A 25866-nucleotide genomic window follows, 5' to 3' on the forward strand; every position below is an offset into this window, starting at 1 on the left:
TAATTAATTCTACACTGGTCATATCATATATGCAATTATAGTATTAACATGCCAAAAAGTATTAAACACCACCAACTGCAGAATTTATCTGATACACCCAGCCATTTAATGTCTGTAGAACAGTGTTTGTTTGGGCAAAGTTTAGGCCGAAATTTGACCACAATTGCAATCTCAAAAACTATATATTTTCCCAAATGACAGCCTAAAATTCCTTCATGAAGAGTTCCAAAGAAAAATATACATAAAAAAATGCACAATTTGGTTAATTATCCTTATCAGCTCTAGAAGTTAAGCCGAGTAATCAAAATAGTCAAAACACATTTATCAATATTCAAGTATATGTAAGCACATTTTTTTTAAATCCAAATTTTAGTAAAAACATTTCCATTTTCCCCAATGCCATGGGCCCCAACCCCATTCCCAACATGGTGAAAACAATCGTTGGTAGGAGCTAGCACACTTAACCATACCCAGCATCGCTCTCCGAGGGTACAGGCGTCTCCTCAGAGGACGGGGTCTGGGAGGTGCCTGGGGAACGCTTCCTCAAGCGTCTCTGAGACTTGGACTGGATCTTCATGGAACGCTTGCTGTGATACATACGGAACAGGCTCTCCACCTGCACAACATTGTCTAGTGAGTATGCATGTATTTAATTGAGGTTTGGTCTGTGAAAATTGGGCTTAAAGTCTTCTCCAAGATAAGCCTGTGAAGACTAGATTTAAGCAAAGAAGAGGTCTCTTAAACAAAAAAACAACATAAAAATGTTGTTCCTGATAAGCCTGTGCAGTCTGGGACCACACTTTACCCACATGCACTAAGCCCAGTTTACCCAGATCAAGACTCAACTGTATCAGCCTATGGTTTCATATGTTATATCACAATTACGCGTGATACAATTGACTTAAAGACAATATTTCATCAACAATGTATAACCATTAAAATGCTACAATATGTTTCACAGATGTGTTTTTGCAAAAACATTGTACACCATGGGTAAGGCAAATGGACATTAATTATTGTAAAATAGTTTGGAATGATTTGAAAATATAAGACGCAGGAAATGGAAAGATCTTGTGAACCAAAAATTTATTTAGCAAAAAAGTACCAAAGAAGACAAATCGTAAAAAAATGTTCTGTAAATGCAAAAAAAAAGAAATTATATATTAATGTTTTCAGGGCATTTTTTGGCAGAATTTTTAGTCGTTTTGGGGTCATATTCCCCATGCTAAAACTTTCTCTCCCAAATCCAGCTCTAAAATTCTAAACTGATTGTGAGACTCTTTCATTAATGTAGATGAAAAGTCAAGAAAAAATGTTTTGAAGTTGTAATATTTGTTTTACTGATATGCTTATGTAAGAAATTTACTGGTTTAATATTTATTACATTAAGTTCAAAATTTATACATCAGTCCTTTTCCCCCAATTTTGAATAAATGAACGCTAATATTCCATATGCCACTGGTAAAGGTCATTTTCCCAAAATGATGACAAAAAATCCCTAGATTTAAACAAACAAATATGGCAAGGCCACCTGAAATTATTCAGTGCTATGTGGCCAATGTAGATGTGGAGCAGCCTTGGTATCCAGGCAGTCTCGTCAGGAGCTACCTAGACCATAAAACCTTTCACTGGGTATCCAGGCAGTCTCATCAGGAGCTACCTAGACCATAAAACTGGGTATGCAGGCAGTCTCGTCAGGAGCTACCTAGACCATAAAACCTTTCATGACTTTATAACGTCCAGGCAGTCTCGTCAGGAGCTACCTAGACCATAAAACAGTCTCGTCAGGAGCTACCTAGACCATAAAACAGTCTCGTCAGGAGCTAACTAGACCATAAAACCTTTCATGACTTTATAGCGGCAGCCTGGGTATCCAGGCAGTCTCGTCAGAAGTTACCTAGACCATCTGGGTATCTAGGCACTCTTGTCAGGAGCTACCTAGACCATAAAACAGTCTCGTCAGGTGCTACCTAGACCATAAAACCTTTCATGACTTTATAGCGGCAGCCTGGATATCCAGGCAGTCTCGTCAGGAGTTACCTAGACCATCTGGGTATCCAGGCACTCTCGTCAGGAGCTACCTAGACCATAAAACAGTCTCGTCAAGAGCTACCTAGACCATAAAACCTTTCATGACTTTATAGCGGCAGCCTGGGTATCCAGGCAGTCTCGTCAGGAGTTACCTAGACCATCTGGGTATCCAGGCACTCTCGTCAGGAGCTACCTAGACCATAAAACCTTTCATGACTTTATAGCGAACTGCATATCACCTGACATAGTCTGGGCTGGAGCTATCTAATTCACAAATGGCAAATTACCCAAGCCTACAATAAGCTAATACCTGTTGTTTACTTTTATCTTACCTCATAGTTCTTCAGTTTTTTGCTCCAAAGGTTTGGGTCGCTCTCTGCCACTTGGAACACTCTCAGCATCACAAACAGCACATGTACACAGTGTTGACTCTTCCCACATGAACACGACTAGAACAAGGTAACCATTCAAACATGAACCTTGTTCTGGAAAAACTGGGATTAATGCATTTGTATTAAATGTTGTCCAAAATTAGCACAGGCTTGTCAGGGACGACACTTTCTACTTCTATGAATTTTTTTTTTTAAAGGAAGTCTCCTCTAAAGAAAAAGATAAAGCAGAGAGTGTTGGCCCTGACTAGCAAGTGCAGACTTGTATTCAAACTGATAATGGTTCCCATTAACTTCCGATGTGTCAACAGAAAAACAGTGAGGTATTCTACCATTGCCCCTTACATTACAAAAGAGCTAGGTTGCGTTAACAAGGTATGTAAGTCAAATCTACAGAAAAGAATTTGCTGCTGCTGTTTTATTTCGGCTATAAATTCCTTCATCGCCCATCATAATGGTCTTGCTAAAAAGCATTTTAGTTTTCCCTTAGCACAAAATGCCAGTGTATATACAATCTTCAACTTATAATGCTATTATTACTGGATAACCATAGTTTACATAAGGATACATATGAGCTTCCCTCTGGGAAAACTGGGCTTAATTGCAAGTGTGTACATTGTCATCCCAGATTAGCCTGTGAAGTCACCACAGGCTAATCTGGGATGACACTTTCCATCTAAACTGGATCTTTGCTTATTAGAGACTTCCTTCAAAAAGAATTTCCATAAAATGAATTCAGCCTGGTTTTCATAAAGCGCTGCTCCAATGCAAGGCTATACCTGGGGTCCTATGATGACCTTGAACTTGTGGTCGGGGGAATCCCCCACTATTTGGAAGGAGTTGGGACCCATCTGCCTCAGTAGATACAGTCGAGATCTCCGCACACGCTCCACAAGTTTCTTGGTAGCAGGATCGTTTGGATCCAATACCTTGTCCGATGGTGTTCTCCGAACAGTTCCAAGGTTCCTGAACTGGAAACAACACAGACAAAGTTGATGAGTTATAAAACATTTGTGTCTGATTTGTTTTTATATAATTAACCAAACAGATGTTATATGTTTTTAACGCTTCTCTGCTTGTAGAATTATTGAGTCAACTCAAACTTGCTTAATTTACAGTACATGGTCCATTAAGACATACAGAACTGTGTAATAGATAAATGACTTGCATCATACATAAATGGGCTTATATAAGCCATATGAAGCTCCAGATCAACCTTAGAAATCATGCAGCCCATTCAGGAGCTACTATGCCTTCTATAAAATCACGCAAGATCTTGTGGTCTTATAAGTGGTCAGGGTAGCTCCTAGCCAGACTGCCATTTATGCACTTCCTCCCAAAGCTCTTCATCCTTGTAAATAGGGGTTTGAAAATGTAGAGTTCCTCTCAAGAAGAGAAATGGATAACTTACATACAATGGCTGGTAAAATCTCACATTGGCTCACTTTTCCATCTTTCAAAAAGCTGTTTACAATTTTCCAGCAAATTCTGTCAAATTATCACTAGTCTGTTCATATTCTTGGACAACTTGGAAAATAAGGTCATTTTACCTTGCAAGCCCTGCATACCAAGGGAATAAAACAGAGTGGACACAACTATTAAAACAGTGATGAGTGAATGCGTCAACATACAAGAAAAAAAATGTACATCTTACTGAATTAGCAGGTGAAATCCCTTTTCGTAACACAACATTGTCGTTTACAATCTGGTGTGTAAATGCGTTGTCCCCTCCACTGGCCCGAAAGGACTTCTTGCGACTCGGTGCAGAAGGAGACTATATGAAAACATATTATTCTATTATTATTATTAATCAGTATTTGTTTTATTGGTCAATCAAAAACAGTTTGATACTCACAAGAGGGACATGGGCTAATGCAACTGGAGTGTAAACAACCTTTTTTTAAATTTAACCTTGTGACCTAGTTTTTGAGCTCATATGACCCAGTTTCAAACTCCGTAGAGATTTATTCACGTCACTAGGTAGTACCGTATACTTTCGCTTATAAGACGCATTTTTAAGACTCAAAGTAATAAGTTACAGTGGGGGATCTTTTCTTATAAGAGAGATACTGGTGAAAATAAAAGCAATTTCTCAACAAATCTAGTTTACTGGTCTTACGCTGGTCAAATTGGACACTTGTCAGTTGTTTTGAATCATGGCAGCAGCCATTTGCATTTTCTCTAAAGCCGGTGATGCGCCAATTCAAGCATATAAACTGGATCGTATCGATAACTGTATACATACCGCTTTTTCTAATGTTCACATTTATCCAATAATCCAATATAATTACAACATCACGTACGAAAAAATAATCTCAAACATTTATGACGATAAATATTTTTAAGAACTTTTTTTAACACAACCTTGTCCCTACCCATTTTTCAGAAGTGTAGAGTACAGTGCATTATGGGACACAGCTTTAATTGGACAAGCGAATTTAAATTTAGATTGAATGCAATACGATCATGTACAAAAAAATATTTTATTGTGTCATATGCAGTCATGTAAAAAACGTGCTTCGGGGACTTTCGGGTAAAAATGAAAGTGAATATCTGTTAATAGTTAGACTGCGTTAGCATGTAAATAAATCGTCTGGATTATATCATTTATTTTTTTTACACGTACTGCTTTGATAGGGAATACATGTATTAAACACTGACTCGCGAGTTTTTCACACCTTTATTTACATTACACAACAGATTAACACCAATTAGCTGTTGAAGGTTGTTAACCTCTAAGCGATTAAAATCGGTTAAACGGACCGATAAAACAATGAAGCTGTGATCGTCGCCATCTTTGTACCGGATTGCCGAATTCTGAATTTCAGATTTCCAGTTTCGAATTCAATTTTTATAGCATTCTACTTTCCTGTAGTCAACAACAATGCGTGAAAGGAAGTAGTATTTTGGCTCAAACGCCCATTGTATACAACAAAATGTTCGGTCTTTTTTCTGATTTTGAAATAACTTGCAATTTATATCCTTTACAAAATATATAATTCTTGAAGAAAAATTGATTTTCTTCAACCTTCTGCCGTCTTTTCGGCCAATGAAAACCGCAAAATTTGACCGCGTCTTATACGCAGGACGCGATCAGTCTTACATCCAACCATTATAAAGTCTGAAGTCGAGGTACGTCTTATAAGCGAGGGCGTCTTATAAGCGAAAGTATAAGGTAGCAACCTATTTTTTCCTCATGCTACCCAGTTCCCAACTTAGCCAGTTATACTGTGAAACCATTATATATCGTCAGGCATTAATTTTCGTATATTTCGTCAGTCGACCGATTGACGAATTCAAGATCCTAACGAACAATTATGTCCCATATTTGAACAAATTAAGACTGAATTACCAAAGGCATAGGGCACTAAAATCCAACGTAATCCACGCATACATACTCCGTCTGTTACATAATCAAGATAAATCCGGTTTTGACACAAAAGGGTTTAGATTAAACAGTGTACTTAACTGACACGTGACATTGCTCTAAAACACGAAAGCAGTACAGCTGTATCGACTGCGTTGACTTCGTTTAGGTAGAATTGTAATGATAAGCGCTAATTGTTAACAACTTTATTACCAATTGTGTGTATTGTGTTTTTCAGTGTTGTTGCAGATTATACAGCCCTCCACCCACCGGATTAGATCCGGATCAAAGACAATAAACAAAATTAAAAGATGGTGATGTATATACTTACCATATACATTCTCCACATTGATTACAAATAAATACAGAACATTTTGATTTGTGTTTGGTTGTTTGCCTTTAACTACAATACAGGTGTAAAAATAGCTTGTGCTTCGTTTTATGGGCTATCGATCTTTTTAATCATTGACATCTTTTGCAAGTTTTACGATACATGTTTCAAATAATTGTTACTTGTAGTAATTGAAAACGTAACAGGTAAAGAGAAATTAGCAATCATGAGGATTAGTTCCATCCAAAAGTAGGGAAATTGTTTTCAAAAATTAACTTTTATTTTCGCGCGATTTCCAGGAAATCCCCGGAAAGCACATGTTTCGAATGACTGAGTATGACGCAATAAAACATTTCTGTGTATCCTATTGCATTCAATCTAATTTAAAACTCACTCGTCCATTGGTTGTTACAATTAAATCTGAACTTTGCCCTATGAAACCGCTGTCCCATAATGCACTGTTAATTTTACACTTCCGAAAATTATTGTACTTAAAGTGATCAAATATTTACGATGCAAAACTCTTGAAACTTTATTGAAAACTGACCAAACAGTTTGCTAACACTAATTTTAACCAATAATCTTCGCACCTTCTCTAGTTTGCGCCGATAAAGGTAAGATTGTTATTAGTTTGGCCATGATAATAAATGAATAGGACCAATATGCCACTGGCTTCACTGTTTCAAACCCGGGTTTCAAACACTCGTTAAGGGTTATTCGGTCCCACTAATCCGCTAATCATAATAATGATACACTAATGGGGGCAAATTACTGGTCACCTGATAACAAAAGACTAGTATATTGACATGTGACAAACAGGCCCCACCTCCTGCAAATGAATCTCAAGTGTTCTCCCTCTTTCCCCACAACGATTTTTCGCAACCGCGATATATTTCGGACAAACAAATCGGATATTGACAGAAGCATTTTTTTCCAAGTCAGGAATTGGCGAATTTAAGTGCTGACAAAAACGTCATTTTAATAAAAATGACAAAATTTCGTGCTGACAAAAATAAATGATTTCACAGTAATTGAGATAAATCCTCTGACCAAGTTCTTAAAGATATGATAATAAATATGGCCTCCAGAGTGTTAACAATGCAAATGATGACATGCACAAGGGACGACACACGCTAGATGATGCATGACAGACAAAAGGCAAGTTGTGCTCAGGTGAGCTTAAAATATTTGTTTTGTTTTTTCTGGAAAATTTCAAAAAGTCCTACCTCACTGCCGCTCATTTTCTTTGATTTTCCAGAACTATTTCGTCTAACAACCTGTAATAAGAAAATTGAATATATAAGAAGAGAATTGCACATATGCGGCATTAAACCCGCTTCATGTGGAAATGGGTTCTCAGCCATATGTGGCAGGGTTAGCTCCATACCAGGAGCTTCCCTGTCAGCTATAAAGTAAAGCAACGTGTCGTGGTCTCATTAGCAGACAGGGTAGCTCCTGACAAGACTGAATGGATGCAAAGGCTGGTCTGGAGCTACCCTTGCAGCATATGGCATAAGACCCATTTTTGCATGATGTGGGTCATTTTTAGATGAAATATTGTAAATGGACCATTGCCAGTACAATATCAGACAAAAGACAAAACCAATAAAAAAAACATGCAAATGCTCTATTCTTTCAAACAGTAGGTAAAAAAGGTGCTCTTTCTTGACCTTCAGGTTGTCAGCATTTTTTTCTTTAATTTGGGAATGGGGCCAGGTCCCGGATTGGGAAAAATAATAAGGTTTTGACTTAAATTGGGAAAAAAGTTGTTTTTTGGCCAACAGACACTTTAAAATGGAGAATAAAGTGATTTCAATATTATATTTACTAAGGTTCAACTTATAGAGCTTGATAGGACAAGAACTACATACTGAAGCTTGAAAAAACACTTAAATTGGGAATGTTTAGATCCCATTTGGGAAAAATGTATACTTTTTTTCAATGTGGAATGGAGGCTTCTACAGGCCCCATATTTGATCGAACAAAAACAATGGGTTCTGGACATAGGACTGTTGTTTTTAAACATGCTAATGTCAGATATCAGATAAAAAAATTGTTTAGTCCATCAAATATGCAATTTATCCAATGAACCCAAGCCATTCTTTTTTAAGTCTATGAAATAATCAATTTTTTTTCTATGACATACATTGCTTTTTATATGGGACCCAGAGTTATATTAATGAAAATGATTTTCTCACTATTTTAAATGAAGAATTGCAGAGTTTTTCCTCTTGTTTGCAATATGGCCCAATTAGGGGCAAAAAGTACTTTTTCTTTTTTTTAAAAGAATTGCATAGCAGGGGAATGGAAAATACTGGTTCTAAATATGATACAGATTTTTGAGGTTTAAAGAAAGTCTATTACTGTTAGCAAAGTCTATTTCAAAACATATAAACATAACATATAAATCAGACTGCCTCAGTTGAAACCTTAGCTAAAAACGGATTAATTTAACATAAAAATGTAGCTAAATTAATTGCAAATGATTGGGAATCATTTCCAAAAACCAGTAAAACATTTACTTAGAAACATCATAGAGTTAACTTCTAATGAAAAACTACAAGGCTACTCACGGGATTTCTACGACCGGAGCTCTCACGACGTACCAGCTGTCAGAGATGAAAGTACAAAATGAATATATATTAATTTACCAGGTTATTAAAGTAATGACAGGAAGCAACTTTTTGCTACCATGGCAGGAAAGTAACTGAGTTTATGGTTAAAATTCCTTGTATTTTCTTCCCTTTCCACCTTTTTCACATTGAACTTTGTCTGACAAACCATACAATGAACAAGGTAAATAATTTTAAATTATATATATAAGCAGTGAATTCCAAAAACAGTTTACTTTTTCTTGGGCAATTTTGTACTCTTAAGAATTAAAATCCAATGTCGTGAAACTTTATACCTAACAATAACTATTGTGAATGTTTTTCATTACATAAATGCATTTTTCAATCCTGGAATAAATTCTAACAAACCTTTGCAAATAGTGACCTTTCATATATTCCTACATGTTTATAGATTTATAACAGGTTTCTTGCATGCTATGATAACAAAAACAGACATACACAAATATCTGTTCCTGAAAAGCTTGACAACATTGACCAGGCACTATGCTAAAAGGGAGATTCAAAAGTTGTTAATTTACACACAGTCTAACTTCCAGTGTGCATCCTTTTTTGTCTTTCCATCCAGAGGGTGATAATTTAAATGCCAGTATTTCCTATATGATGGTTAAAGCTGGTCCAGCGGTCCCCCATATTTCTTAAACATTAGACTGAAACTTCAAAGTTGCTTGTACAAGTCAACTGTCTTTTACAGACAAATGATTTCTATAGACAATTGACACCAGTTCTATTGATCTTCAACAGATAACAATATGAAACTTGACAACCAATATATCCTTAATGTGTACAAGAAATAAATGTAGCACACACAAATTCATTAATTTTCAAATGCTTCTTTTTTAACAGTATAAGAGAATAATCATAATATTTCAACTAGAAATGGCGCGGCAGAGGCCGACACGTATCCCCACGCCGCATGTTTGAACCAGGGGGCACCCAAGGGATGGTAATGGGGCCATGCATAGTTGAGATTGACCGTATTGTCATAAGAGATGTTCAGTATCAATTGGAACTAAATCGGCGTAGAAATGAAGAAGTTAATGTAAAATAACATAAAACAAGAGATGTGTTTAACAGAAACACAATGCCCCCTAGTGCGCCGCTTTGATTTATTTGAAAAAAAATCATTTGGCAGGTTCATTACTTGCCTCCCTTTAAAGCTTATTACCTCCCTTGGATTAGTTTTTTTGACCTTTGACCTTGAAGGATGACCTTGACCTTTCACCACTCAAAATGTGTAGCTCCATGAGATACACATGCATGCCAAATATCAAGTTGCTATCTTCAATATTGCAAAAGTTATGGCCAATGCACCATAACAGGGGAATAAAAATGAGTGAAAATCTCTGACCCGGCCCCACCCCAACCCCCATAACTTTTGACCTAGGGGTCAGATCAAAGTTCCAAATAGTGCAGGGTTGCACATATGCTCAAAGCTACCATGTGTGTAAGTTTCAAGGTTCAAGTGCTTATAGTGTAGGAGGTGATAGTGGCCAGGACGGACGGAGAGACGGACGAACAGTGGAGATAACCACAATATCCCCACGCTTTTCAAAAAGTATGTTTCTTGCATAATATCTTAACTCAAGCCCTGGCCTTGTTGTTTTGGAGGAGAGTTCACATTTTTTAAATTTTGGTTGCCATGGCTGAGAGATTACTGGATGGTATGAAATTCTGTGATAAAGATTTTCAAGAATGGAACGTTTCACAACAGTTTAGGAGATGTCATACGTAACTAGAAATGGTGCGGCAGAGGCTGACGCGTATCCCCACGCCCCATGTTTGACCCAGGGACGCCCCAGGGTTGGTAATGGGGCCATGCATAATTGAGATTGACCGTATTGTCATATTGTCATTATAGAAGTTCAGTATCAATTAGAAGTGAATCGGTGTAGAAAGGAAGAAATTATAGTAAAAGGCAATTTTGGGTGGGTGTGGTCTATGTGGGCGGGCGCCCCAGGGTTGGTAATGGGGCCGTGCATAGTTGAGATTGACCGTATTGTCATAAGAAAGGTTCAGTATTAATTTGAAGTAAATCGGTGTAGAAATGAAGAAGTTAATGTAAAATAACCTAAAACAAGAGTGCCAAACTGTCACAAGATACGCCCGTTTGAAGGTTTTGGACAACTTGATAACTTTACCATGACCCATATTTGAACTTGACCTACATATCATCTAGACACAACTTCTGACCAAATTTGGTGAAGATCAGAAGAAAACTACTTCAATTAGAGAGCGGACACCATGCTAAATGCTTGAAATGCACTAAGTGACCTCGTAATCTAGTTTTTGATCCAGCATGACCCATATTAAAACTTGACCTACATATTGTCTAGACACAACATCTGACCAAATTTGGTGAAGATCAGATATAAACTACTTCAATTAGAGAGCAGACACCATGCTAAATGCTTGAAATGCACTAAGTGACCCTGTGACCTAGTTTTTGACCCTGCATGACCCATATTCAAACTTGACCTAGATATTGTCTAGATACAACTTCTGACCAAGTATGGTGATTATCGGATGAAAACTACTTCTATTACAGAGCGGACACCATGCTAAATGCTTGAAATGCACTTAGTGACCCCGTGACCTAGTTTTTGACCAAGCATGACACATATTCGAACTTGACCTAGATATTGTCCAGATACAACTTCTGACCAAGTTTGGTGAAGATCGGAAAAAAACTACTTCAATTAGAGAGCGGACACCATGCTAAATGCTTGAAATGTACTAAGTGACCCTGTGACCTAGTTTTTGACCCGGCATAACCCATATTCGAACATGACCTAGATATTGTCTAGATAAAACTTCTGACCAAGTTTGGTGAAGATCGGATGAAAACTATTTGAATTAGAGAGCGGACACTGCTGTGGACGCCGCCCCCCACTGCCGCCAAGGTGAAACTATAATATGTCCCGTTTTTTTAAAACGGGCGTATAAAAATGAGTGAAAATCTCTGACCCAGCCCCACCCCAACCTCCATAACTTTTGACCCAGGGTACAGATCAAAATTCCAAATAGCGCAGGGTTGCACATATGCTCAAAGCTACCATGTGTGTAAGTTTCAAGGTTCAAGTGCTTATAGTGTAGGAGGTGATAGTGGCCAGGACGGACGGAGAGACGGACGAACAGTGGAGATAACCACAATATCCCCACGCTTTTCAAAAAGTATGTTTCTTGCATAATATCTTAACTCAAGCCCTGGCCTTGTTGTTTTGGAGGAGAGTTCACATTTTTTAAATTTTGGTTGCCATGGCTGAGAGATTACTGGATGGTATGAAATTCTGTGATAAAGATTTTCAAGAATGGAACGTTTCACAACAGTTTAGGAGATGTCATACGTAACTAGAAATGGTGCGGCAGAGGCTGAGGCGTATCCCCACGCCCTATGTTTGACCCAGGGACGCCCCAGGGTTGGTAATGGGGCCATGCATAATTGAGATTGACCGTATTGTCATATTGTCATTATAGAAGTTCAGTATCAATTAGAAGTGAATCGGTGTAGAAAGGAAGAAATTATAGTAAAAGGCAATTTTGGGTGGGTGTGGTCTATGTGGGCGGGCGCCCCAGGGTTGGTAATGGGGCCATGCATAGTTGAGATTGACCGTATTGTCATAAGAAAGGTTCAGTATCAATTTGAAGTAAATCAGTGTAGAAATGAAGAAGTTAATGTAAAATAACCTAAAACAAGAGTGCCAAACTGTCACAAGATACGCCCGTTTGAAGGTTTTGGACAACTTGATAACTTTACCATGACCCATATTTGAACTTGACCTACATATCATCTAGACACAACTTCTGACCAAATTTGGTGAAGATCAGAAGAAAACTACTTCAATTAGAGAGCGGACACCATGCTAAATGCTTGAAATGCACTAAGTGACCTTGTAATCTAGTTTTTGATCCGGCATGACCCATATTTAAACTTGACCTACATATTGTCTAGACACAACATCTGACCAAATTTGGTGAAGATCGGATAAAAACTACTTCAATTAGAGAGCGAACACCATGCTAAATGCTTGAAATGCACTAAGTGCCCTGTGACCTAGTTTTTGACCCTGCATGACCCATATTCAAACTTGACCTAGATATTGTCTAGATACAACTTCTGACCAAGTATGGTGATTATCGGATGAAAACTACTTCTATTACAGAGCGGACACCATGCTAAATGCTTAAAATGCACTAAGTGACCCCATGACCTAGTTTTTGACCAAGCATGACACATATTCGAACTTGACCTAGATATTGTCCAGATACAACTTCTGACCAAGTTTGGTGAAGATCGGAAAAAAACTACTTCAATTAGAGAGCGTACACCATGCTAAATGCTTGAAATGTACTAAGTGACCCTGTGACCTAGTTTTTGACCCGGCATAACCCATATTCGAACTTGACCTAGATATTGCCTAGATAAAACTTCTGACTCAGTTTGGTGAAGATCGGATGAAAACTATTTGAATTAGAGAGCGGACACTGCTGTGGACGCCGCCCCCCCCCCCCCCCCCCCCCGCCACCAAGGTGAAACTATAATACGTCCCGTTTTTTAAAACAGGCGTATAAAAATGAGTGAAAATCTCTGACCCAGCCCCACCCCAACCTCCATAACTTTTGACCCAGGGGTCAGATCAAAATTCCAAATAGTGCATGGTCGCTCATAGCTACTATGTGTGTAAGTTTCAAGGTTCTAGTGCTAATAGTGTAGGAGGAGATAGTGGCCAGGACGGACGGACAGACGGACAACCGGAGAGACGGCGGAGATAACCACAATATCCCCACGCTTTTCAAAAAGCGTGGGGATAATAAATTTTTGATGAAACATGATGATGAATGGAAATCCACAAGAAAAGATTACCATAGTACTTGCTATGTTAGCATTTCTGATTGCCAATATTGCCAATTGAAACTTAAAGCTGGTCATCAAAATAAAAACTTCATTAAAAACTGGTAACTGCCAAAAATAGCATTAATTTAAAAGATGTTTCCACTTTCCCCTCTTTAAATGAGCCTATGGTGCTGTCATCACATGACATGCAGTCAGTATAATTATATATATATGTAGCCATAAGGGTATGATAATCCGCTCGAGATAACATAGACAGGACGGACAGGACGCATTTTGCTTGTCAGCATCTTTCACTTAACATGTAAGCAGACACAGCTGCATTACGGGAAATTCTAGGGTTAACTTTTATCAGCACAATGCTTATTTCAACATCCAATCAATAAAAAGATAAATAATGAAGGCACTATTTGTAGGAAGAGTAACATTTTTATTGATGTTGTCGTTTTCTGTTATTGACATATTTTCACTTAATGTATACATGTGTAATTTCTAATTTGAAGGCAAAATATACTCTGTCTATGTGGAAAGCTAATATAAATACTTTATGTGTTAACCTATCAAACGGCATATTTAGTTACAGATGCAGCTGTTTTTATGTTTGAGAACAAATTTTCATTTTACAGTAAGGCGTGACATTGTAAATTGTCGCATAAATTTCGCACGCTTTTTGTCGGGACGAAGAGTCAACAAAAGATATGAGGATTTTCTATTAATGGTTTTATGGTAATTCCAATTCTTGCATTGTGGTTCCTGAGGAGACTTCCTGCAGTCCGATAGCTGTAAACTTTACAAACCGCAGGTCCAGGGTGCAGAATCAACGGGGTTTACCCGATTTTACACACGGGATGGACCCCCGTTAAGAACTTTATTTTTGCAAATATCTCAAGTGCATTATAAGACAGTTTTTTTTGCAGTTTGTGCCGATATCTTAAGGTATAAGAATAGATCCTTAAATACGTCTCAAATCATTGACAAAATTTCACGTTGCGTGAAGCATAGCCGTGTACAAGGAATGCAGTAGATTACGATATAATTTAACATGAACACAGGCTTATTAACTAAATTAATTCCGATGTATTTCACATTGACATAAAAAGCATAAAAATATGTCTTTTATGCACTAGTTATATTCTTAAGAAAAATAATTTTAACAAGAGATTAGTTTGTCCCAAATAACAATGTTCCTATTGCGCCGCTTTGAAATAAAATTTCAATATATCATTTTGCAGGTTTAGAAATTATCTCCCTTTTAAAGCTTATTACTTCCCTTGGATTGTTTTTTTTTAACTTTTGACCTTGAAGGATGACCTTGACCTTTCACCACTCAAAATGTGTAGCTCCATGAGATACACATGCATGACAAATATCTTCAATATTACAAAAGTTATGGCCAATGTTAAAGTTTTCGGACGGACTGACGGACAGACAGTTCAAATGCTATATGCCACCCTAGCGGGGGCATAAAAAGTTATTTGAAATAAAGCACCAAATACTGTCGTGTATACCGGTACATCCATTAAAGTTTAAAGGGGAAACCCCACAAAGTCATGTGATCCTGCACTCTCAGATCTTGTTTATTATAATATATTGCAGGCGTTTGTTATTGAGTTACTTAAACATGCGCCTGCTATTTATATGCTGCCTACCCCATACCTGCCCTTAAAATGTTCTCAACGGATTAACGCGATTTGAAACAAGATGTGTTTGAGAAACACAATGTCCCCCTATATGATGTTGACCTTGTAGGATGACCTTGACCTTGACTCTCCACCACTCAAAATGTGCAGCTCCTTGAGATACACACGCATTTCAAATATAAAATTGCTAGCTTCAATATTGCAGAAGTGACATTACATGCGCAATTTTGACCCATATACTTGACCTTGAAGGATGACCTTGACCTTGCACCACTCAAAATGTGCTGCTCCATGAGATACACATGCATGCCAAATATCAAGTTGCTATCTTCAATATTGCAAAAGTATTCATAAAATAAGCGATTTGGGCCACATATATTTGACCTCTGACCTTGAAGGATGACCTTGACCTTGACCTTTCACCACTCAAAATGTGCAGCTCCATGAGATACACATGCATGCCAAATATCAAGTTGCTATCTTCAATATTGCAAAAGTATTCATAAAATAAGCGATTTGGGCCACATATATTTGACCTCTGACCTTGAAGGATGACCTTGACCTTTCACCACTCAAAATGTGCAGCTCCATGAGATACACATGCATGCCAAATATCAAGTTGCTATCTCCAATATTGCAAAAGTAATTCATAAAATGAGCGATTTTGGCCACCTATATTTGACCTCTGACCTTGAAGGATGACCTTGACCTTTCACCACTCAAAATGTGCAGCTTCATGAGATACACATGCATGCCAAATATGAAGTTGCTATCTTCAATATAGCAAAAGTTATTGCAAAATGTTAAAGTTGGCGCAAACAGACCAACCAACAGACCAACAGACCAACCAACCTACCAACCAACAGACAGGGCAAAAACAATATGTCCCCCACTACTATAGTGGGGGACATAAAAATGGCCTCAGCGGTGATCCAAAAACCAGAATTTCTGTTTAACCTAGAAAACTTTCACCTATATATTCAGGGCCCTCAACCTGTAAAATCCACGGCCGAAATTCGGCCGCATTCCCCCCCCCCCCCTGAAAAGTATACCTTTTTCCCCTTTTGGGGGAAAAAATTCCCCCTAAAAAAAAAAAAAAAATTTTTATAGATAGATGTGTCTCATGATTATTATTTCTCAATTCTATTTTAATTTAACCTTGCCAAACATACTAAATTATGAAAAAAGCAATTAATATAGTGCAAACATGTACAAATGTAATAATTAGAGAGTAAGTAAAAAATCCCCCAAAAAGGGAAACGCCGCGAAAATTCCCCCTGCTATGGATAGCGACCTGCTTCCCCTAAAATGGATTGAGGGCCCTGATATTTTTTATAAATTTAAATTTTGACAAAATACTTTACACAGGCATGCAAACCAGAGTTTATTGCGTCATTAATTTTTCATTTCCAAAATTATTATCTTTAAGTATATTTTTAGAAGCTCAAAACAAAAGTTGACTGTATGTATTAGTCTAACACAAAATCATGGTATCTTAATGATTAATCTTTCTTCAAATGTTAAAAATGTATGATTTATAGCTTCACCACATACAGTACACTCCAAATGTTTTCCCCAAAAAACGCGCTCACTCTGCGGGTTTTTTCCTGCTAGTGAGTATTTACGCGGAGTTTGAAAGCGAGGTAAAAAGCGGTGTTCCGCCGAGTTCGCTAATACCCGCTGCGTGTATTACTTTAGCCTAGTCGGTAAATGCAGACAATTTCCGTTCTTATCAGCGACCGCCGCGCAACACCGCATTAGCAGTTTGCTACTGGGCATGCCAAAAAATAAAAACATTTTTATTAAAAATTGTTTAAATACTGTATAAAAATAAAGATAATTGTATAGAAAATTAATATGTATAAAAATTATGTTTTTTAATTCACAGGTACGTCTACAATATAAATGAATATACTACATGTCAAGCTTTTTGACAAATTAATATTTAAATCATAACACATATAACACAAGGATAAATGTTCCGTAAAATTTCAAAATGAGAATAATAATAAGTAATCCGAAACACACTACCATTTTTAATGTTAACAGAACGTTTACAAAATGCTTCCAATATACAGTCATCATGTATATTTCACGACAAAAGCGCGCGAAAATTATGCTGCAATGTACAAGGTCAAGGTATACTCCTGCAAAGCGTGCGTGTATTGATTTTTTTAATACAAAATTTGTAGCGCAGAGAACACTTAATTCTGTTGATTTCGGTTAAAAGTTTCTTTGGTATTTTTTAACAAAATTATATCGCGAATAAGTTGATATTTCCTCCAAAATAATTTCGTTTTGAACACGCCGAAGCTTTATCATTACGGTATTTTAGTAGAGTAATTATTTTAACAGTAATTGTACTGTAAACTGATTAAAGAGAACATCTGGACGTAAATGGATTAAGTGATTGACGTTATGAAAACACGCAAAGCTTGTCTACTGACCTATTGTGAAGACTGCTGTCTGCGGTGTTTTGACAAAAGGGATTAACATGTGTGAATGTCACTCTGCCGATATGGTCCATAATTACTGGTAAACATTGTTTTGAATGTCGACGCAATTAGAATACAACTGTGAATATTTAATGCAACTATCAACTCAATAGTTACCACCTTCTTTTAGCAATCAATGGAATAACCTACCTACAAAGAGAAAATAAATGCATTAGTGAGCAGAGAATCGACTTTGTTCCGACAATTAAAACCATTCCTTATGCATTGGTTGAACGTGTTTACTTGAGTAAGTTATGCCTTCAGACAGGAAGCGGCTTTCCTTTGATAACGTCAAACTGTCAATCCACACAGATTTGCGAGACTTTTAGGGTCCTTGGTCTTTCGTTTACATGTTCAGTATAGAAAAAACACCTGCTTACATGTAAACTTTGGATTTAATTATCAAAATAACAAGGGCTGTTTGTAAAACATGCATGCCCCCCCATATGGGCTGTCCGTTGTAGTGGCAGCCATTGTGTGAATACGTTTTTTGTCACTATGACCTTGACCTTTGACCTAGTGACCTGAAAATCAATAGGGGTCATCTGCGAGTCATGATCAATGTACCTATGAATTGTCATGATCGTAGGCAAAAGCGTTCTTGAGTTATCATCTGGAAACAATTTTACTGTTTCGGGTCACCGTGACCTTGACCTTTGACCTAGTGATCTGAAAATCAATAGGGGTCATCTGCCAGTCATGATCAATGTACCTATGAAGCTTTATGATCCAAGGCCTAATTATTCTTGAGTTATCATCAGGAAACCATTTTACTGTTTCGAGTCACTGTGACCTTGACCTTTGACCTAGTGACCTAAACATTTATAGGGGTCATCTGCCAGTCATGATCAATGTATCTATGAAGTTTCATGATCCTAGGCGTAAGCATTCTTGAGTAATCATCCGGAAACCATTTTACTATTTCGAGTCACTGTGACCTTGACCTTTGACCTAGTGACCTAAAAATCAATAGGGGTCATCTGCCAGTCATTATCAATGTATCTATGAAGTTTCATGATCCTAGTGGAAGCCTTCTTGAGCTATTATCCGGAAACCATTTTACTATTTCGAGTCACTGTGACCTTGACCTTTGACCTAGTGACCTGAAAATCAATAGGGGTCATCTGCCAGTCATGATAAATGTACCTATGAAGTTTCATGATCCTAGGCCTAAGCATTCTTGAGTTATCATCCGGAAACCATTTTACTATTTTGAGTCACTGTGACCTTGACCTTTGACCTAGTGACCTGAAAATCAGTAGGGGTCATCTGCTAGTCATGATCAATGTACCTATGAAGTTTCATGATCCTAGGCCTAAGCGTTCTTGAGTTTTCTTCCGGAAACCATCTGGTGGACGGCCCGACTGACAGACCGACCGACATGTGCAAAACAATATACCCCCTCTTCTTCGAAGGGGAGCATAAATATCAGCACAGCAATATTAAAGCTTCTAATGGGTTGTTGAAAAGACGGTTTCTGTTTGTTACACAGAGATTGTTCCTGAAGCCAAACTTTGTCAATGGAACGCATCAGTGTGACTGATGACCAGGTTTATTTTTGTTCACTTAACATTTACTATAATGACTCATTTAAGTAAAAAACATAAAGTATCCTGTAAACACACGAGAACAAAAATGGATGGCAAAATACATTGGAAACTGCTCTGAATGTGGCAATTCTAAAACCAACATCAATCAAGCTTGATGTTAAACACAACTTATTTATTTGAGTTTTTCACTTGCCAAGAGTTCAATTTTGACCAAGAAAGAAGCAACTTTCCTTATTTTTTTTCTATTTTTTATTATGCTTTTTTGGAAATTTAGCATTTTTGCTCTGTTGGGAAAATATCGTTTACCTGTACTTCATAAACAAGGAAATTTAAATATTTCTCTTACTCTGACAGACTATTATTGCAAAAAATAACTAAGTTATGCCCATTACTGATGTTTACAGGCTTTTTCCGCTCCATTTTGGGAATACGCCACACTGGAATTTTGGGAATTTCGCGTCGTAAAACCCCCATTTTGGGAAAAAAATTATTCGCAAAATTGGCTCAATTGGGAAAAATTATCGCATGTAAATAGTGTTTTTTATATTTCAAAGAAGCCGTTAACTGGTAAATAACGACTATTTTGATAACTTATTATTAAAATTTTACAAAGTATTATGAACATGTGAGATAAGTGCAGGTTTTTTAATCTGAACTTGGGGAAAAGGCCTGGCCTTTTTTGAGGTGAAAAAAATCGTGCGAAGCGCCGGATTTTGAGGAATTTAAGGAAAGTCTTAAATAATCATTAACATATTTTACAGTTTTTAAAACAAATTCAAGGCAACAGATAATTTAATTATGCAACACTTTTGATTTTCTACACCGGATCAGGTTAACTTATATATTTTAAGGTAAAAAAAAAAAAAAAAAAAATTTTTTTTTTTTTTTTTTGGAATTGGGAATTTTTTTTCAATTGGGAAAAACACAACCAGATTTGCATTGGGAATGGGGCCGAATTTCGGACCTGTGGCATAGGGCGGAAAAAGCCTGGTTTATATCGATCATGATAATGGACAAACAAATTGTTTTTGCCTGGTGCAAAACATTGAATTACAAGGCTTGTAAATTGCTCTTCTTTTGCAAATAAAAATATAAAAGATTATTTTAGATATCTAGATGCATGATCAGTCTGAAAATCAGCTGGTAAGTTTTAAAAATGGAATGTTTACTGTTAGTTTAAAAGAAATAAAGAAGAAATACTCACCCTTGCCACCTTTTTATTTTTCTCAAACAAATCTCTTTTCCATGGAGGCAACGGCCGACTTTTGGGTTTTTCATCAGGATTGTCTTGACCATCACTACAACCATTAAGAAATTGATAATGTTAATCAAGGATTCACCAACCATGTGTTTATATTGCAGCCTCCCTCAAATGCCTGTGCGTTAAGTGTTGTCCCAGATAAGCCAGTGTATTCTGCACATGAAAATAAGCAATTTATTACACATTTGTTAGACCAACTAATAAAACTAAACACCCTAACAAAATTACATGTGATGTGATTAAAATAATCATAACATTAGTCATGTCTGGAATAAACGTGACCTACTTTCAAATGCAAACTGGAAATCATGAGAAAGATTTTTGTAATAGTCATTCATAAATAGCAAATAAATTCAAACTTCTAAAAATTGAAAAAACATAACTGTCAAGCATTTATCACAGATTTTTTTTCTCTCTTAGCGAATAACCGTTTTTCACAAATTGTAAAGTTCTCAACTCAAACTTTCACAATTGAAAGAAGTATGCAATCCAAATTTACCCAATTTAAAAAAGTTTGCAACACAGCATGTCACATTTTTAACAGTGTGCGACTAATTTTCTCACAATATGTGAGAGCCAAGGACACTTCACAAAGATGGCAAAAAAGCCCGGCTATTTAGTGTTTTTTCAAGTGGACTCGTAAAACTACGATATAATGAGACGGTATGCTTAGCATCAAAATAATCAATGTTGATTGTGTCACACCTCCATCTTGAAAGTAAGATCCTTTTTAGTAGTGGGTTCTGATTGGCTGTTCTAATTTCAAGATTTGCAAGCTATAAATATTATTCAAACTTACATTACAGGGAAGGTAAATTTGTTATGAAAAATGTCAACATTCGATGAAAATCCAAAAATACTCATAAATAGACGATTTTGTGTGAGCTAAAAACACTATGTAAACAATACATAAAGGAGAAAAAAATGTTTGTATTTAATTAGAACATTTTCATTCAGTGGTTTTTTTTCCACCATTTTGGGAATGGGGCTGGGTCCCTTTGGATTGGGAAAAAATGCATCTTTTTACTAAAATTGGGAATTCAAATTTGTTAATTGTATGCTAATGTTTACTTTAAAATTGATAATAAAAGTGATTTCATTATTATATTTTCTAAAATTCAACCTATAGATAAAGCTTGAATTGGAGATAATCAACATGTTTATATTTATTTTAAAAATATAATTCTATTTGGAAACCTTCAATTGGGAATTTTTAGGTCCCATTGGGAAAAATTTATACTTTTTTCCATTTAGAATGGGTCCCCCTACCGGACCCAAACTTGAACAAAAAACACACTTTCAGTTATGTTAAATTACAATATTTCCCTGTTTTTGTGGCATTTTTGATAAGCAAAATTATGGTGACTTTGTTACAACTATTTAACAGACACTAAATGCATCTAGTGCAAACATTTTATCATGTGATTTCATGCGATCCCTATAATCACAACTCAAAAAGGACCAAAGACTCAACAAAAACAGTATATGAGAATGTGGGATAGTGGCTTACAGAAAACAAAATGGTTCTAAAATATCACTCAACGGAAAAAAAGTTGTCTGAAAATGTCAGGGGTCGACAAAATTGTTTTCAGCAACTTGCCCTGCAGGGTGAGTAGCTAAGAATTTTCACTTGCCTTGCTAAAATATGTACTTGCCCTGCAATTTATTCAAAAACTGCAATAAATCAGTAAGTAATATGTTTTATTGTGATTTTCTATTGGTTTTCATATAGAACTGTTAACTCACGAACTTCAATAAAGCTAATAAACTGTTTTAACACACTTTTCACTTGTTTGTTTTTCATTTTGTCCTCATGGTCACAATCATTATGATTACACTTTAGGAGCATTGGAGAGTCCGAAAGGCATTTTGTTAAACTCAAACAAGCCTCTGTGTGTACAAAAGGCAGTTTTCTCTTTGTCATTTTCGTCCATTAAAACTTGCGAATAGCCACTCTTTCAATCTAAAGATGTGAAGAATGTAGACGAATTTTTCAGCAGCATTAAAAGACCATTTACCATTCTGTAGAAGATACTTTCACGGAACATACCGGTATCAGAGCGTTACGGGAACAGGATTTAATCGCAGTGTGGAGAAATCAACAGCCGATTAAAAGTTTTTTTGTTTGGTAAAGATGTGTTAAAAGTTGAAATTGTAATCTTTTTTTGGCCAGAAATGCCACTCGCCCTGCAGGACGAGCGCTGCCGGTACGATGCTGTCCAGTAATCTTGCGCAGTTAAGGATCAATTGGTTTAAAAACATGTTCTTTTATAAATTGGCAACAAAATATCTAAATTTATAATGAAAATAATAAGTTCATGTGCTTATTAACACAAACATATCTAATTAATTCAGTGAAGAACTGTCCGATTTGATTTCAAAACAAACATGACTCACCTCATTTTCAAACTATCAGAGTGTTCGGTAATCTTGCGCACTTTGTATAATGACCTCGTTTAGGCAAAATTTCCAAAATTGTAAACATATGGTGTCCAATTATTGACAAAAAGCATTCCAGAAAAATATTTTTAAAATCAGTTTGTAAAACCATTGAAATTAAATGTGGATTTCTAGTGCAGTTTTTGTTCACTACAAATCAATAAATAATATAGTCACTAATAATAGTGTACAATTAATAAAAAAGTACCGGTATGCGTGAAAAAAATGCATAACAGGTTTGATACCACGATCATGCTTCCATAGTTTACAGAAAATATCAAAACTAGGCCATTGCGCATGCGGAGATCATACCAAATTGGTTTGACAGAATGGCGGGAAATAATGACTTTGTCGTCTGATGCGATATATTTTTATGGCAAAAAATACCAAAACTGATCGGATATTGTGCAATGGAATAATAAATTACACGTTGGATATATGAATTCATAATTTAAAGTATGAAAACGCTAAAGACTGCAGGGAATTTGTGATTCATTTTGAATTTTTCGTAAGAAGGCCAGTGTTTACGATGTATAGGGATGACGCAACCGGTGTTTAAATTAAATGATCGAATTTAATTTTGCATAGAATACGTAACTTTTAAATCCGTTAATTCTTTAAAATGTGAAATTCCATCTTTCATCACTAAAGAAAACCATTCGTCGTCTGTGAGATTCGCAAATGCGAAGTGCGCAAGATTACCGGACGCGCAAGATTACCGGACTTAACTGTATATTCACTTGTCCAGAGCCGATTTGTAATTACGAGCGGGCAAGTGGATTTGTCGAACCATGAATGTATATTTGTGTATCAATAAAACAGCAACGTGATAGTCATACCCTTTGTGTCCTCCATCATCACTGTCTGATTTAATGGGTGATTTGACGGGCTTTAATCTCCTCCTCCAGTTGTGTGGACCTTGATAACTTTGCCCACTGTCTACTTCGGCAGAATTCATGCACTCACTGTCAGTTACCTGGCAGGCACTGGGCCTTGGGGAGACAGATGTTACATTAAGATCATTCCTGTTAACTTGTGTGTCTGGTACCGATTGTCCAGAATATGTTGAGTACGGACTCGATTGTGATGCCATGGTATTTTATTTTTGGAAATGTCATCTCATTCGACACTTGAGTGTGCTTTACTGAATGACAATCTCTGATGTTTACCACGACATTACTAGCGACATCAGCACAGAGGTGTGCTTCAAATCAAGGAAATGCATTTCCAAAATAAAAAGTGTTAACGATGTGATCTAGCAGGTTGTTTATAAAAATGTATCTTTTATTTCCTCTTTCTTCCCGCGATTGTTTTGAATGCCTCGTTTTGATTTTGACGTAAAACTGTAATTCTGAATATTTGAACCAGAGGGCCTATTTGAACGAAAATAATTAAGTGGGTTACATAACACTGAAATGTTACATCCATATCAATGAGTAGTAAAAATAAGTCATATAATTTAAAACGTTTCGGGGAAATTAATAATGGACCTTATAACAAATTCAACAATTAAATATATGACGAGGAAAAACATTATATGTGTACAGTTATCATATTAAATAAACTTCTCACAAAGAATATACTATGAAAAACATATACTTGTGAAATTAATAATAGACATATTACCAAAGATCTATAAATAAATTTATAGATATTTGATCTCACGAACAAAATGACTTACGTAAATCAACATGTGTACATAACCGAGAAGAATCAAAACTTACTTACTAATGCTATGCATCTTGTCCTCCTTGGCACTTAATTATATGTGTGCAAAGATTCAGATTAAATGTCATTTAAACGGATCTCAAAAGGACAAAGTCTTATAAAAAAATTTTTAAACAAACTGGTCTTTAATAACTTATAATACTACCTATATCAAATAAGAAAATATTTTAAATATAAAAAATATTTATTATATGGTATTACGCTTAATTTCAATAAACCAATGCTAAAAAATGTAATAGGAAAGTATAATCAGAGCAATATGTGTTTGTTATTTCCGAACAGTTATTTTAAAATTTCATCTCATGAACCAATTGCGCTTTTATGTTGGACATATCGATATTCATAATACTCGTACTAAAACTAAAAAATGTTGACATAGAAAGCACGAAATAAACAGGCCCATATATCATAAAATGATTTCTTTATCCTCAAAAGCGCTATCTATTTCTTAATATTTTGGCCTGTTGTATCAGTTATTATATGAAATATAAAAAATATATTTATTTTTTTTAAGTTAACCTTTGGGGGCCCTTTCAAATGATGAAGTTTCTTTAAACTATTTAAGTTACAACCATATGTGGAAGGATGTTAGTGACGTTAGTGACCAGAGAACACATATCAACTGCTTCCTAACCCTTTAAGGCAAACAGTATATAAATCATGATACACTGAATATAGGTATCGCCTCAATAATCGTGTGTTGATCAAGAGTGGAACGGACACAGACTTAGCCTTGATAACTTTACACACATTACATTGTCATAGTATAAGGCTGTATATGGACTATACTATACAATTGCTTACATTTTTAATAATTCAATTGATGGATATTCATATTCTATACAGGATTCCAATCATTTTACAATAATTTAACGCACTGGTTTAAATCGATGTTGTTCCTCTCATGATTGTATGGCAAGTTTCATGGATTTATAGAGTTATTGATTGGTCAATCAATATTATATTTTTCACATTTCATTTTTTTATTGACAATTCAATACAGTTTTAACAGAATTTGTCAATTATGCACTGTTTACTTAAATTTGCCATATAAGGGAAAACATATGGTGTATTATTGAAACTATATATGAATGCTTAAACACGAAGAGCATATTGTGATTAAGAAATAGTATTTTTATTGTGATTTAGAAAT

The 25866-nt window shown here is 36.1% G+C and overlaps 2 protein-coding genes across 5 annotated transcripts in view; both read right to left on the minus strand.

Moving 5' to 3' along the window:
- LOC127861478 (mitogen-activated protein kinase kinase kinase 1-like) overlaps positions 1-24323 on the minus strand; it is a 64774-nt gene extending 40451 nt beyond the window's left edge. The window contains exons 1-8 of the mRNA XM_052399980.1: positions 23825-24323; positions 20490-20583; positions 8692-8727; positions 7345-7395; positions 4075-4194; positions 3200-3391; positions 2364-2480; positions 471-616 (exon numbers count right to left, since the gene is read on the minus strand). Of these exons, the coding sequence (XP_052255940.1) occupies positions 471-616; positions 2364-2480; positions 3200-3391; positions 4075-4194; positions 7345-7395; positions 8692-8727; positions 20490-20583; positions 23825-24078 (1010 nt within the window). The 5' untranslated portion in view covers positions 24079-24323. The remainder of the gene's footprint in view (positions 1-470; positions 617-2363; positions 2481-3199; positions 3392-4074; positions 4195-7344; positions 7396-8691; positions 8728-20489; positions 20584-23824) is intronic.
- Positions 1-25866, minus strand: part of LOC127861490 (single-stranded DNA-binding protein 3-like) — a 479133-nt gene that overhangs the window by 248824 nt on the left and 204443 nt on the right. For 3 of the 4 annotated variants that reach the window (XR_008040240.1, XR_008040239.1, XR_008040242.1), the window contains exon 17: positions 15625-15802. The exons of the other annotated variant lie outside the window; for it this stretch is intronic. The gene's annotated coding sequence lies outside the window, so the exon portion shown is untranslated. The remainder of the gene's footprint in view (positions 1-15624; positions 15803-25866) is intronic. 4 annotated transcript variants of the gene reach the window in all.

Source organism: Dreissena polymorpha, chromosome 16 (assembly GCF_020536995.1).
Source record: "Dreissena polymorpha isolate Duluth1 chromosome 16, UMN_Dpol_1.0, whole genome shotgun sequence".
Lineage (NCBI taxonomy): Eukaryota > Metazoa > Mollusca > Bivalvia > Myida > Dreissenidae > Dreissena > Dreissena polymorpha.